Here is a 12,290-nt window from a genome sequence, read left to right as displayed (position 1 = left end):
TTTCCTCGTAACTATTCTATGCACCTGAATATGATTATTATTAAAGTTGCTGCGGCTGGATGCATCTATGTTCATATAAGGTTCAGTTTAATTCTCGTTTTATTGCAGCCTCCGCGATAATGGGTTGGGTTTAGCGTGGGTTGTGGATGCTACGCTGGAACCTTTCCGCAGCGAGAGTTTGAATAACAACGCGACAAACTTCTGAGCGCAACAGCCGAGTAACACCAGTACTTCCTAACCCCTAAAGCAAGACAGGGCACAACGTCATTTTTGAACGTTCGAACGGTTTTCCTAACCGAGACGCTGTGCTCCAGCTTCCTTCTGCGTTTCGGGGGGAATACGAATGGGGGGGGAGGGGGTGTCTCATTAACGTTCATTGCGGGGCGCATCTGCCGCAGGCTGGGGGCACGGGGCTGTTTCGGCCTGGGCGGAGGCGGGCGCGGGACGGCGAGGAACCCCCCCTTCCCCGCCCGGCCGCCGCGGCGGGGCCCCCTGGAAGGGCGGCGGGGCCGGGGCGGCGGGGCCGGCGCGGCGCTGATTGGGCTGCGGGCGGCCCGGCCGCACCGCCCCCGCCCCGCGGCTCCGCCCGGCCCCCGCCGCCGCAGTGACACTAATGAGCGAGTTCTTCCCACAGGTCTCCTGCCTGGAAGTGCTGACAGATCAAGGCAACAAATTTCAATTACAAGCCCTAATTTGTGTCCGCAGAGCGTTTGTTACCCATGTCAGTCCTGCCTGGCCCATCAGACGGGGCAGAACGTGGAGGAGGAGGAGGAGGAGGAGGGGGAGAGAAGGAACGCATCTGCAGAAAGGAATAGATTTTTTTTTCCACTTTAAAAAAACCCAAAACAACCCCCCCCCAACAAAAAAAAAAACTTGGCTGATAACTCGGATTTAAAAAGAAAGGCGAGGAAAAGTCCCAGCCCCTTGCCTGCGCGGTCGGGAGGAAGGGAGGGCGGCCGGCGCGGCGGGCCGGGCGTGGGTGCCGGTGTCGGCGGCCGCGGGGCGCCTGGATGCGCGGGCTGTAGGGTGTCGGGCATGGCCGACAAGCGGCGGTCCTCGCCAGGCACCACCATGAGCCTCAAGGCTCACGCCTTCTCCGTGGAGGCTCTCATCGGGGCCGAGAAGCAGCAGCAGCAGCAGCAGCAGCAGCCGCAGCCGCCGCCGCGGCAGCCCAAGCGGCGGAAGCTGGGCGGCGAAGACGAGGCGGCGGAGGACGAAGGGGGCAGCGGCTGCTGCGCCAAGAGCTCCCCCGCAGCTGCCGCCGGCAGGACCTGCGGCGACATGGACCTGGGCTGCGCTGCCCGCGCCCCCGCCGGTGAGTGCCACCCCGCGCCCCGCCGCTGCCCGAGCCCCCGCTCCTCGTAGGCTCGGGCTCTCCTACCCCAGCCGCGACCGGCGCTCTGATTCCCCGTAATTCTTTCTGTCTTTCCACGCTGCATGGGCACCCGCCACCCTTCCCGCCGGCGCTGGCGGTGGGAGCCCGCGGCGCTCCTCGGCCCCCGCACGGGGCAAGACGGCTGCCGGCGGGGCTGGCGCGGGGAGCGATGGCGCGGGGGCCTGTTTCCGAGGGAAGGGAAAAGCGCTTATACAGTACATAAATGTACGTGTGCTGCTAAGAGTGCATATGCAACCACGTACCTAACTATGTATGCATATACATATATATACACACACACGACGCACATATGTGTGCGTGCAAATTACTGTGTGCGCAGGGGAGCACCGTTTCACGCTGTGGGGTCAGAAGTCCCTGGCCAAACGAAATGCGTCGCCGGCCCAGCACCTCTGACTCGCTGCCGCCCGCCTGTGCCCGGGCCGGGGATGGCCCGTCCCTGAGCTCCGTGTCGGGGACCCCCTGGCAGCCCGGCCGTCCTGGGGCGGCCCCGGCACTCGGGTCGCCCCCCGCCCCGCACACAAAGCTGCGGCCCGGGCCCGCTCTGGCGCACTCGGGAGCGGCCGCGGGGCGGGAGCGGCCGCGGGTCGGCCGGGGCTGAGGGAGCCTCCTGGTCGCGGGGTCTGCGCTCCCCCGGCCCTCTCGCTTCCTCCGCTCTCTCCGCAGGCGGCTGCGAGGAGGGTTTCCTGGCGGCCTCCCCGCCCGCCTCCCCCGGCGGCTCCCCCAAGGGCTCGAGGCCCGGCTCGCCGCTGCCCACGCCGCAGGCGCCGCGGGTGGACCTGCAGGGCGCCGAGCTCTGGAAGCGCTTCCACGAGATCGGCACGGAGATGATCATCACCAAGGCGGGAAGGTAACAGGCACCGCGGGGCCGCCACCCGCGCTCTCCCGGGGCGGGCGGGCACATTAAAGCGGGCGAAAAGCGGAGGAACCCCCCAGATTTACGAGGCAGGTAGATGGCGATAATATTGGATGGGCACGGGAGCATGGGGCGTTTCGGGTTTCCTGTTCATTGGGGCGAGGTCTGGGAGTGCCGTGGCCTTCTGGGGGGAAGCTTTTTCACTTTCCAGGGGATACACACGGTAAAAACCTGGGTAATATAAAAGTATCTGAACTTATTAGAAATTAGAAAAACATATTTTATTGAATCCATGTGCTACCGTCTACATTTTCAGAGGGGCTTTATTAATGATTGAAACGCATTCTTAAACAGCACAAAGCAACATTCGTCTTAAGAGAGTCCAGTCGGAGAATTTCTGTTTTATCTTACAGGTGCACTGAAATACCAGCAAAAACCAGTTAACCATAGTCAGGTTTTTACCGTCCTGCTTATTCAGAAATGACGGAGATAGGATTTTTGTTTCCAGTAACGGCTTTTAATTGTTTTTTATATATATGTGTGTATACATGTATAGATTTTTTTTTTTTTTTTAGGACAGCTGCAAATACTAAATAAACTGGAATAACTTTCATGTTTATAAAATGCAGAAAAGTATTTTATTAGCTTACAGTCAGGTAGTCAGCTCGTCAGTGGGATAATTTTTTTTTGAAATTTAGCTTAAAAAATGAAGTTTTCTGATAAAAGGCATACCAAGCTAAGAAGGGCATATTTATGTTAAAATCATCTCATTGGTTAATTAATCCATTTTATCCATAGAAGGGTCTAAATCTTCAACGTTTGGGTTGTGGTGTCTTTTGTCTTAGTGTTGCTTTGGGATGTTTCTGGTGTGTGGGGGGGTTACTTGTGGGTTTTTTGTTGTTTTTTTTTTTTTTTTTCCTCCCAGAAATTAGCTCGTAGTTTCGTTTCTGCTTTCAATAAAGAAGTTTTACTATACCTTTCAAAGACAGAGTAGCTCTCGCACTTCACCTTTAGTAAGTTGCAGACAGGAAGTCCCGTCTCAATAAAGACCATATTGTTGGGTTATAGCATGGCACATTGGCTTTTATAACTGCATCCTTGCGGTGTTATAATTATATCACTGTGATTTAGCTCTCTAATTTGCTGATACAGGAACGATGCACCATTTTCTGCTATGAAACTTCAGTGGCAATTTGCCTTTCTGTAAGATTTGGTCTTCCTGTGTGTAAGTGGCGTTTGCGTATCTCCAGGAATACATTTCTAGCTAATATCTCAAACGGGCTTTAAATGCCTGTACTGCTAAGGTAGAGTCTCAAAACCAAATGATTTACTGTCTAACAATAAAGTTGAAATGATGTGGTAATAGCTGAACTCCCAAAGCGTATCCCCAAACATACGAAGCATTGTTCGAGTAAATGCACTTTAGAAATCTGTTTTGACATATCGAATGGGCCATTTCATGGCTATGTAACTATAATCGTCCAAAAGGACTCTGTAGGCTAAAAGGAAGAACGAGAAAAATCCCACAAAGCGGTTACTTTTCCTAAACAACTGTTCCCGAGTCTGTTTCGTATTAAAAATGACCTCTCTCTTTCCATGTTCAGGCGGATGTTTCCCGCAATGAGAGTGAAGATCTCAGGTTTAGACCCACATCAGCAGTATTATATTGCTATGGATATTGTGCCAGTGGATAACAAAAGATACAGGTATGGTGACTTTCAGGCAAAAAGTATCTGATGCAAGCCATAGGGAGCTTAGCTGTTGGGAAGAAAATGTTAACACAATATAAATTAGCAAAAGATCATGTTTAACTCTCTGTAAAGATTTCTATTTTCATCCTAGTGCATTAAAAAAAAAAAAAAACAAACCAAACACAAAAACATTGCACCGAGTATGCAAAAGCAGCTAAGATTTCTGTTGAAGCTCTTTGTGATACATTTGCCCGAAGTTGTGTGTGTACTGTTGGCAGATGCTTGGGTTTTGGATCTCAGAGTGCAGTTCTAGTGTGGTCAGGAAATGTTACCATATTGTATTCCTCATGCTGTTAGTGGGAATTATTTTCTATTAACAACTAAATATGAAAATGTACATTTTCAAGTGCTCATTTGCATTAACATTAATTAATAACATTAATAGCATGGATGTCTGTTTTAAATACGTGCCAGCTTTCTTGTTCATGCTTCAAATTGATTATATAATATAATTTAAGAGCTATTTATCACTGAGATATTTGGTTCCTTAGACTCAAAAAGAGTAATGTTTCTAATTACTGTTTTTTAAAGAGTTAATGGTATTGTTGTCTGAAAAATAATGTGGGGAACAAAAGGGACTGTTCTTCAGACATTTAGGAGTAGGAATCCTGCGCTGAAGCTCTCACTATTTCAGCAATAGTCTTTCGAGGGAGCTAGTTAGACACTGCAGAAGCCTCTGGTCCTGTAGAAATGCTTGCAGGATTGGGCCCGCAGCAGTTACTCTTGTGAGTTGAAGTTGTTTCGTAGGTGTTGCTTCACAAATGCAATCCCACAGTAGCCAGAGGGAGCCTGGCCAAAGTAGTTCAGTGGAGACAGGATCAGGTCTTTACCAATTGCTGGTTTGATTGTTTTAACCTATACTTAGTATGATGTAGGGGAAACCACTGCAGCTTTAATTGTAGAACTAGGAATATTTCAGACCAAGACTAAAAGGTTGGTTCTGCAGGAATGCTGTTTTGTTTCCTAAGCAAACAGTGCCCTATGTTTTTCCTGTACTTACTTCATTGACTTCTATTTTGTTATTTTCTCATGTGGAGTATAAGATCTTTCTTAGGACCATTTTAGATTTTGTGTTTTTCAGAAAGGGACCAGTGCTAAGGATGCCCAGCATATAGAGTTAGGGGAGACTTTACTGACTGTACCATAGAGGAATAAATGCTTTTTCTCTTTGGACCAGTGCAGTACAGTTCAAATGAAAATCTATTTCTTGCCTTGTGCTGTGTGTGTGCATTTACTTAACAATCTAAACATATAATTTCTAGAGGTCTGAGCAATTCCTAAATTCATAGAAAAAGCAACATAATAATTCCAAATTAATTAAAATGTTAATATTAAAAATCAAAAGCAGTTATATTGAATATGAGTTGTTTAAATCTAATTTCATTTAAAATAATTGCAGTCATAATGACCACTGTCTGCTCAGTATGATATGTGGTGCTCACATAACTGAAGTAACTTAACAAGAGTTTTATGAAAGGCAGTATTTTCTTAGTTGATAGATTTAAATTTTTGTAGTTACGTATTAGTAACCACACCTTTAGCTATTTTGCTAAATATTTATGTTTTACAATTTTACTTGATGTAAAGTTCACTCTTTACTGTGCTTTTTATTGCTGACTGTTAGTTTAACTCTGGCTGTTTGTGTGGCTTTACAAACTGTCTTGCAGATTTTCAAATTTCACAGACATGACAGAAGTCATGTGGAGCCTAGTCTTTAAATGACAGAGCAGATATCAAAACTAAATGTAAATGAAGAAAATTACATCTAGGTACAGATTTCTAGGAAAACTGGACCTTGTAAATATTTGGAAGCTTAAGTTGTTGCTCAGAATGTTTTATGTGTATTTATAACTTTATTTACTTTTGTGGGCAAAGCATATAAACCAAGAAATACAAATTAAATAAAAAATGTTACTGCAGTGATCTGGGGCTGAGAGTGTGTCCCCAGGAGAGAGTTTCATCACCATTCTAGATCTTAGTTATGCAGCTTGATCTGAATTGCATGGAGCGATACGTGCATTGAATCACTTAGTTTTTTTGTTCCAATTATGTTGTTTTTCTAATAAGGAGCTGAATTGTACAAATATATTATTTGATAAAGTCTTTCTTGTTCTTATTAAAAATATAGCTGAATTACTGGCATTCTGCTGTAGTTGAATAAAATAACTTTCAATTAATGCTTTTTAAGTTGCTCTGTGAAGTGTCTGACTTCAAAATAAATCTTCTACCAAAGTAGGCGCTGTTTTTACTATAAAATTACTTTTTCAGCATTGACCTATCAAATGAAATACAGACTGTGTTTTCATTTTTAAGCCTTTATGTAATACTATTCAAGCCAATTAATATGGTTTGTAGAAATATCAGGAGCATAGTTTGACATACTTTCATTATTTTTCCCAATCATAGTGTTCTTTCCCTTCAATAGCTTTATTTATAGAGTCATATATTAGACTCTACATGTTAAATCTTCCAAATATGGAATTACTACTCGATTTGATAAATGAAGGACCAGATGCTTCCCTCTTTGCTGATGCCTATTCAGAGTAGAGCTGTAGCAGTCAGTGAACTGACACCAGCTTAAAGGTTGGTGTGGGGTCAAGTACTAAGACTGACTGATTTTAGGAAGACTCAGGTCAAATCAGAGCATGGTTTTTAACCTTGTTTTTGCAGGTGCCAGAACTATGTTTTGAAACTAAAAAATTTACTTTTATTTATGTAGAATTATGTCCTTTCATGTTTTGTTACTTGATGGGTTCTTGCTGTATGCAAGGACCCTTATTTATTATTACTGAGTTGATCTGGTGAATGATTCTGTGGTTATAGTATTTGTTTTCCTTTTGCAGGTATGTTTATCATAGCTCCAAGTGGATGGTCGCTGGTAATGCTGACTCCCCGGTACCGCCCCGCGTTTATATTCATCCCGATTCACCCGCTTCTGGGGAGACATGGATGAGACAAGTGATCAGCTTTGACAAGCTGAAGCTTACCAATAACGAGCTGGACGATCAAGGGCATGTGAGTACTTGCTCTTCTGCAGTATTATATGTAGGCACATTGCTCAGCCCTGGAAGGCTCCGACGTGCGGCTTCAGGGTGCCAGAAATAGGCTTGACTTTTCCAAGTTGTTTTGGAATTTTACTGTCCAGATCTAAAATCTGCTTACTTTCTGCTCCGATAATTAAGTGCCTATTAGAGCCTGCTGTTTTACTCCCCCCCCCTCAAAAACAGAGCTCCTTCTGCACAGTAAGAGTTTACAAGGTTAAATTGCCTAATACAAAGGGGCAGAATTGCTCTCACATTTTCCCACCGAGTGTGTTACTCGCATCTTCTGCTCTGATCGAAAAGGACGCTTTTATTCACAAGTGGCTAGAAGAAACATTAATAGTGTGTAATAACTTCACATGAATAAAAATACGCTTAAGTATTTTCTTAACCTAAACATTTGTGTGAAATCCCATGAGGTGTTAATAATTGCAGTCAAAAACGAACAACATGGGAGCTGGGTTTGCTCCGATGATGATTTATTACATACCTTATGAAGCAAGACCCTTTCACAGCTGAGGCTCATTACTTCTGAAAAAACTGGCGAAGACGTATGCAGTATGAGTGTTCTGTTTGCAAGTTCTAAATTGTTTAGTTATGACATTATCTAATGTGACAAAATGTGTTATGTTAATATTTCCTTTTCTCTTCAAAACTGTTGAAACATGACAGATGTAAGCCAGTATCATTCCAGCAATCCCTAAAATAGTTTCACTTGACACCTTAAGAAATAATTAAGAAAGGAGAATTGTTTTTAGTCAGGATGAAGTCTTTGATTTTACAAACTCCCGTAATAAATGGCAAATGTTGGCATCGTTTCAGAAGGAGCATCAAGTTCCAAATGGTAGAGTTCTAAGATGTTGGAGGCAAGTTTCGAGACAGGATGTGGATTCCATTGCCCTTAGCATAACCCAATTTATTAACCAGGATAGTTTCTCCTTCAAGGAAGGGAGTGAAAGAAAACATACCTGGAACAGAGTACAAAGATATACTACATGCATCTTTTTGTGTAGCTGTAACTCTGTGACATTGAGCCAGGTATTTTGTTAATATATATATAGTCTGAGATTTTTCCCCCAATTTGTGTTTGCAAATGAGATTAACACAGGCAGGAATATAAGAGAGTGGCTGAGCTGAGGTAGCAAACATGATAACAAGGATAAAAAGCTTTCCATTTGTATAATAATACTCATAATTTCATTTCATTCTTCCTTAAAAAGAAATGGGGGGGTATTCATGTCTCTATGTTAGCAGTGCTTTTCTTTAGGCTAGTAAGAAAGATGTTTTACGTTGCTTCTTTCCAGAATTGCAGTTAGGGAGTGTTATTTGGCAGTGTCCATTTGAGTTAAGATTAGCACACGAAGTTCCCTTAGTTTCCTTAGCATTTGTGTATTTGTGACTCCTCTCGAGTGGGAGTTGCTTTCTCTGAGTCCTGATTCTGTTGTAAGGGCTCTAAAAGTGAAGTGGATGCAAATGGGTAAAGTGCTGCTTTTCCACCGGTGAGCAGGCCAGCTGGTTTGTGCACTGCCTCATTTCAGAAGGCGATACACAGGTACCGTGGTCTACCTGTGCACTTGCAGTCGCAAACTGCCCTGTGATGAAATCTTAGCTATGCTGAGAATTGTATCACTGGTTTTTTCCATCCTAGATTTTAGCTTTGTTTTTATTCTGAACTGAAACCTGCATAGTGTATACAACACACCATTATATATAATATGAGGGGATATAAATTTTCTGGTCTTTAGTTAGGTATTTCGACTTGGAAATGAGAGAAGCAAAACCCGAGTGCAGCGATTTGAGACACATTGAACTGATTCAGAGCTATGGCAATGTCCCTCTTCCCCAAAGTGGAAATTTAAGTATTAAAATAAAAGGACAAAAGAAGGATGACTGTAAAATAATTTCATATTTCTCAAATCTGGAAAATTGCAAACATGTCATTCATAATTACCAGAAAAGGCAAAAGCAGAAAGCAGAAAAGTGTCTCTTCCAATGGGTACATTTTTTCTTTTAAAGCTATGGCAGTGTGGAATGCTGTATTGAAAAAGCTATGTAGCCTCTGAATGCCTCTGGCAGTAATGGAAAACGAATAATCATATTTTGTGATGAATATGACAAACAATTGTTTCTCATAAGCAGGAAGGAGCCATTTTTCTCGAGAGGCTACCAGGGGAGGGATGAGGAATTAGAAAAACTAGGGGTCAAGGCTCTACTGCCCCTCCAATATTTGTTGTTACATCAAATGTTCTGACTCTTCTATATGGGACACGGGGTATATTTTAGATTATTAGAAAGTGAGTTTTTTCCTCTCCTGTTTAGGCAGAGTGGCTCAGAGAAACCTTGCTACCAAGTGGTGTTGGGCTTTAGTTCTTTGGGTGTGCTTTCCCTGCTCTCTGGTTCTGGCAGCTTAATCCTTGCTGAAACTGTTCCTTTATTCTTCCTGTGCTCCTCAAAGACGTAAGCCCTTGCAGAGTTACTGTGTTAAAATCCATGGGATAGGTTTTGGTCCTGTAGGCAGTGAGGTAGGGAGTTTGCATGACATCAATCCAGAGCCATTTTAGCTATGTTAGAGTATTAACCGTCGGAATTTGTGAGAGAAGTGACCCATATCCATGGGAATGGGGACAGTATTTGCAAACAGGCACTGAGGTAGGATTCTTTAGCAATATTTATGTTGTGGTAGTAGTTTGGGGCAGCCAGCTCCCCTTGCATCGTACTGCTCGGAGATGAGCATCTTGTGAAAGATCAGCCATCTCTGAGATGAGTTGCTTTGCTGCTCAAGTGCTTTCCAGGCTCCTTGTCGCCTGCTGCTGTTTTCAACAGTATTTTGAGTGGGAGTTTGTGCAGATGCAATTTTATAGCTCTGTTTTGAGGAGAGATTTTGAAGTACATCTGCATATAGGACTCTGATATATGGGTTCCACTTGCAGGCTGAGAAGATCAAGCAAAATTTGTAAGGATGTGTTTTCCTTGTGTGTTTTTGATCTCAAAAGAAAGTTCCAGAGTGAATTCCCTACTTTGGAAATACTGTGTTCTTACAGAGGCATTAAGACACACACTGTGGCTTTTGTGTCTTTCATCTAAATTGCGATGGCAGAGAAAAGTAAAGCTGGATTTTGCAGTTGTCACTGAGAAGTAGAGTAGAGCATGGTCTGGATGCTCTTTGTTAATGCCTTTCATCCCTCTCTCATCTGTGGACTAAGTGCTGCATTGTAAAAGCAGTCGCTCCCTCCGGCTGGTTAGAGCTGGCTGATTATTTCAATGCATTTTTTAATCTGAATTTCAGTAGAGGGGAAAAGTCAATATTTTTTATGCTATTTTCCATGCTTTTCAGCTGAGTATTTTTTGATGCAGAGGAACATCTTTTAACTTCTAGTGAAAATGAGCCTGTTAGTGTGTTAATTGTTCCTTGGTGGTTGGGGTGGTTTTTTTCCCCATTTGAAAGTGGGGCGAGGCTGGAAGCAGAGGCAGACTGTTACTCTGCCCAGACTTGGCTCCAAGTAATGAGCTCTGCTTACAGTCAGTGGGTAGTTATATATTTTTGTCACAATGAAAAGCTGTGAAACATCAGCATTTGCACTTGCAGATTTTGTCTTAGTCAAGAGGAAATCCATGCTCGTCAGCCCCACACTTCCCTGAATGCAGAAAACCTTATTGCATGTGCTTTGGAGAGAGGATGAAAGAGGATTTTTGGTAAAACCAGCAGCAAGGACCACGCTAGTGGTGAGGAGGTGACTGTGAAGTCTTGGCACTGCCAAGCTGCCTGAGGATTGGCATCTCCCCTGTGAAGGAGTATTCAGCTCTCACTTGTTCTGGCTGTGATGGTTGTGCTCATGGTCAGCTCTGAGGCCTTATCGTGGCAGCAGCTCTCAAAAGCCATGTTGCAAAGGTAATCCCAGCTTTGTGTGTCTGCGTGTGCTTTTTGTCACCTTTGCTCTCCTACTGCGGCGTTTTCCATCTGATAATGATTTCTCGGCAGCTGCTGTGGCCAAAGTGTAATTTTACTTTTAGTGGGAGAGGTTTATTTCCCCATGAAGTTTTTTGGTCCTGCCACATGAGGGGTTTATAGAGATAGGCAGGCTTTTCAACTGTATGTTGAAAGTAATGCCAGTTCATGTTTGAGAACACAGTGGGACTTCTGATTAGGGTTTTTGTTGTTGGATTTTTAGGGTATGAAGTGAAAGTTGATGTTTCTGAAGCTAAACTGTTAGACCCCATTTGTGCTTTTAAGTGTGCAATCACTGTGAAATGAAATGTTGGAATTTCCTTTTCCTTAGCTTTTTCTTTGCAGTAGCATTAGGTGTTGCTTAGAATAATAGAGCTAACCTGTTTTCGGAGTGGACATTGCATCTCTCTCTCCCCTTTTATGTCCTGTGTTCGTAGTGTTGCTCTTTAATTCACCAGGTCTTTGCAGTTATGTATTATTTATTTAGAATTCAGCGTCCTTCTGATCATTAACAAAGATCCCGTAACTATAAGGCATAGCACAAAATCAATTAAAAAAATGTATTGCTTTGGATTTGCTAGCTGCCAGCAGTGTGTCAGTGCAGGAAATATCAGTATAGGACAGAGGCCAGACAGGTTGCCTCTTAAGAGATGCCACGGATCAGTTTAGCTGTAATGGCCACCCAGATAAGCAGTGGGAGGTGTTCCTCTCCGTGCTTCTTTGATTTCCCTTGTTCTGCTGCATGAACAGAGCTGTTTGCAGCTGCCAGCGTTATCAGTGCTGTGTTGGCAAGTGGTGGTTTGCACCACAGAGTTGATGGGGTCAGTCAGTTTGTGTGGGAGCAGAACACGCCATGCTCAGTGGGACCCAGGCAGATGGCAAGGCACAGAATAGCAGTGGATTTGAACAGTGAAACAGCTTTCGTTGATAATTTCTTTTTCTGTTGCACCAGTATCTCCCCTGGTTTCATTCGGTATTCACAGGAAAACAGAATCAGGAATGTCGTGTCCTCTCTGCATTTTCATTTTATAGATATTTGCCAGTGGAGAGTTGAAATGAGTGTTGTAAAAGAGAATACACATTTGCATGATAAAAAAATATTGCTCTGTTCAAGATTTCAGAAACTGGAAAAAGGCTTCATATGAGAACATCCATAGGGCACTCCCTGAGCAAATTATTTGGAGCCTGTGATGTCATTTTCAAAACCTTACTCACAGGCTAATAAAACCCCTGATTATGCAAAAACTTGGCTTATCCAAAACAGGGTCATGTCATCTGGCCAGGACCAAGTGTATTAAACTGG

At 43.9% G+C, this 12,290-nt stretch overlaps 1 protein-coding gene across 2 annotated transcripts in view; it reads left to right on the top strand.

Moving 5' to 3' along the window:
* Positions 1 to 1,035: 1,035 nt before the first annotated feature.
* TBX18 (T-box 18) overlaps positions 1,036 to 12,290 on the top strand; it is a 22,237-nt gene continuing 10,982 nt past the window's right edge. Inside the window, exons 1-4 of one of the 2 annotated variants that reach the window (XM_027899489.1) lie at positions 1,036 to 1,315; positions 2,060 to 2,243; positions 3,854 to 3,955; positions 6,844 to 7,015. In XM_027899489.1, the coding sequence (XP_027755290.1) occupies positions 1,036 to 1,315; positions 2,060 to 2,243; positions 3,854 to 3,955; positions 6,844 to 7,015 (738 nt within the window). Of the gene's footprint in view, positions 1,316 to 1,999; positions 2,244 to 3,853; positions 3,956 to 6,843; positions 7,016 to 12,290 lie in introns of both variants that reach the window. The other variant, XM_027899490.1, reaches the window with a different exon arrangement.

Source organism: Empidonax traillii, unplaced genomic scaffold (genome assembly GCF_003031625.1).
Source record: "Empidonax traillii isolate 1590-97213 ecotype Southwest subspecies unplaced genomic scaffold, ASM303162v1 scaffold671:size839176, whole genome shotgun sequence".
Classification (NCBI taxonomy): Eukaryota; Metazoa; Chordata; class Aves; order Passeriformes; family Tyrannidae; genus Empidonax; species Empidonax traillii.
The sequence above is the reverse complement of the archived record's forward strand: the minus strand, read 5'-3'. Positions and strand labels throughout refer to the sequence as shown.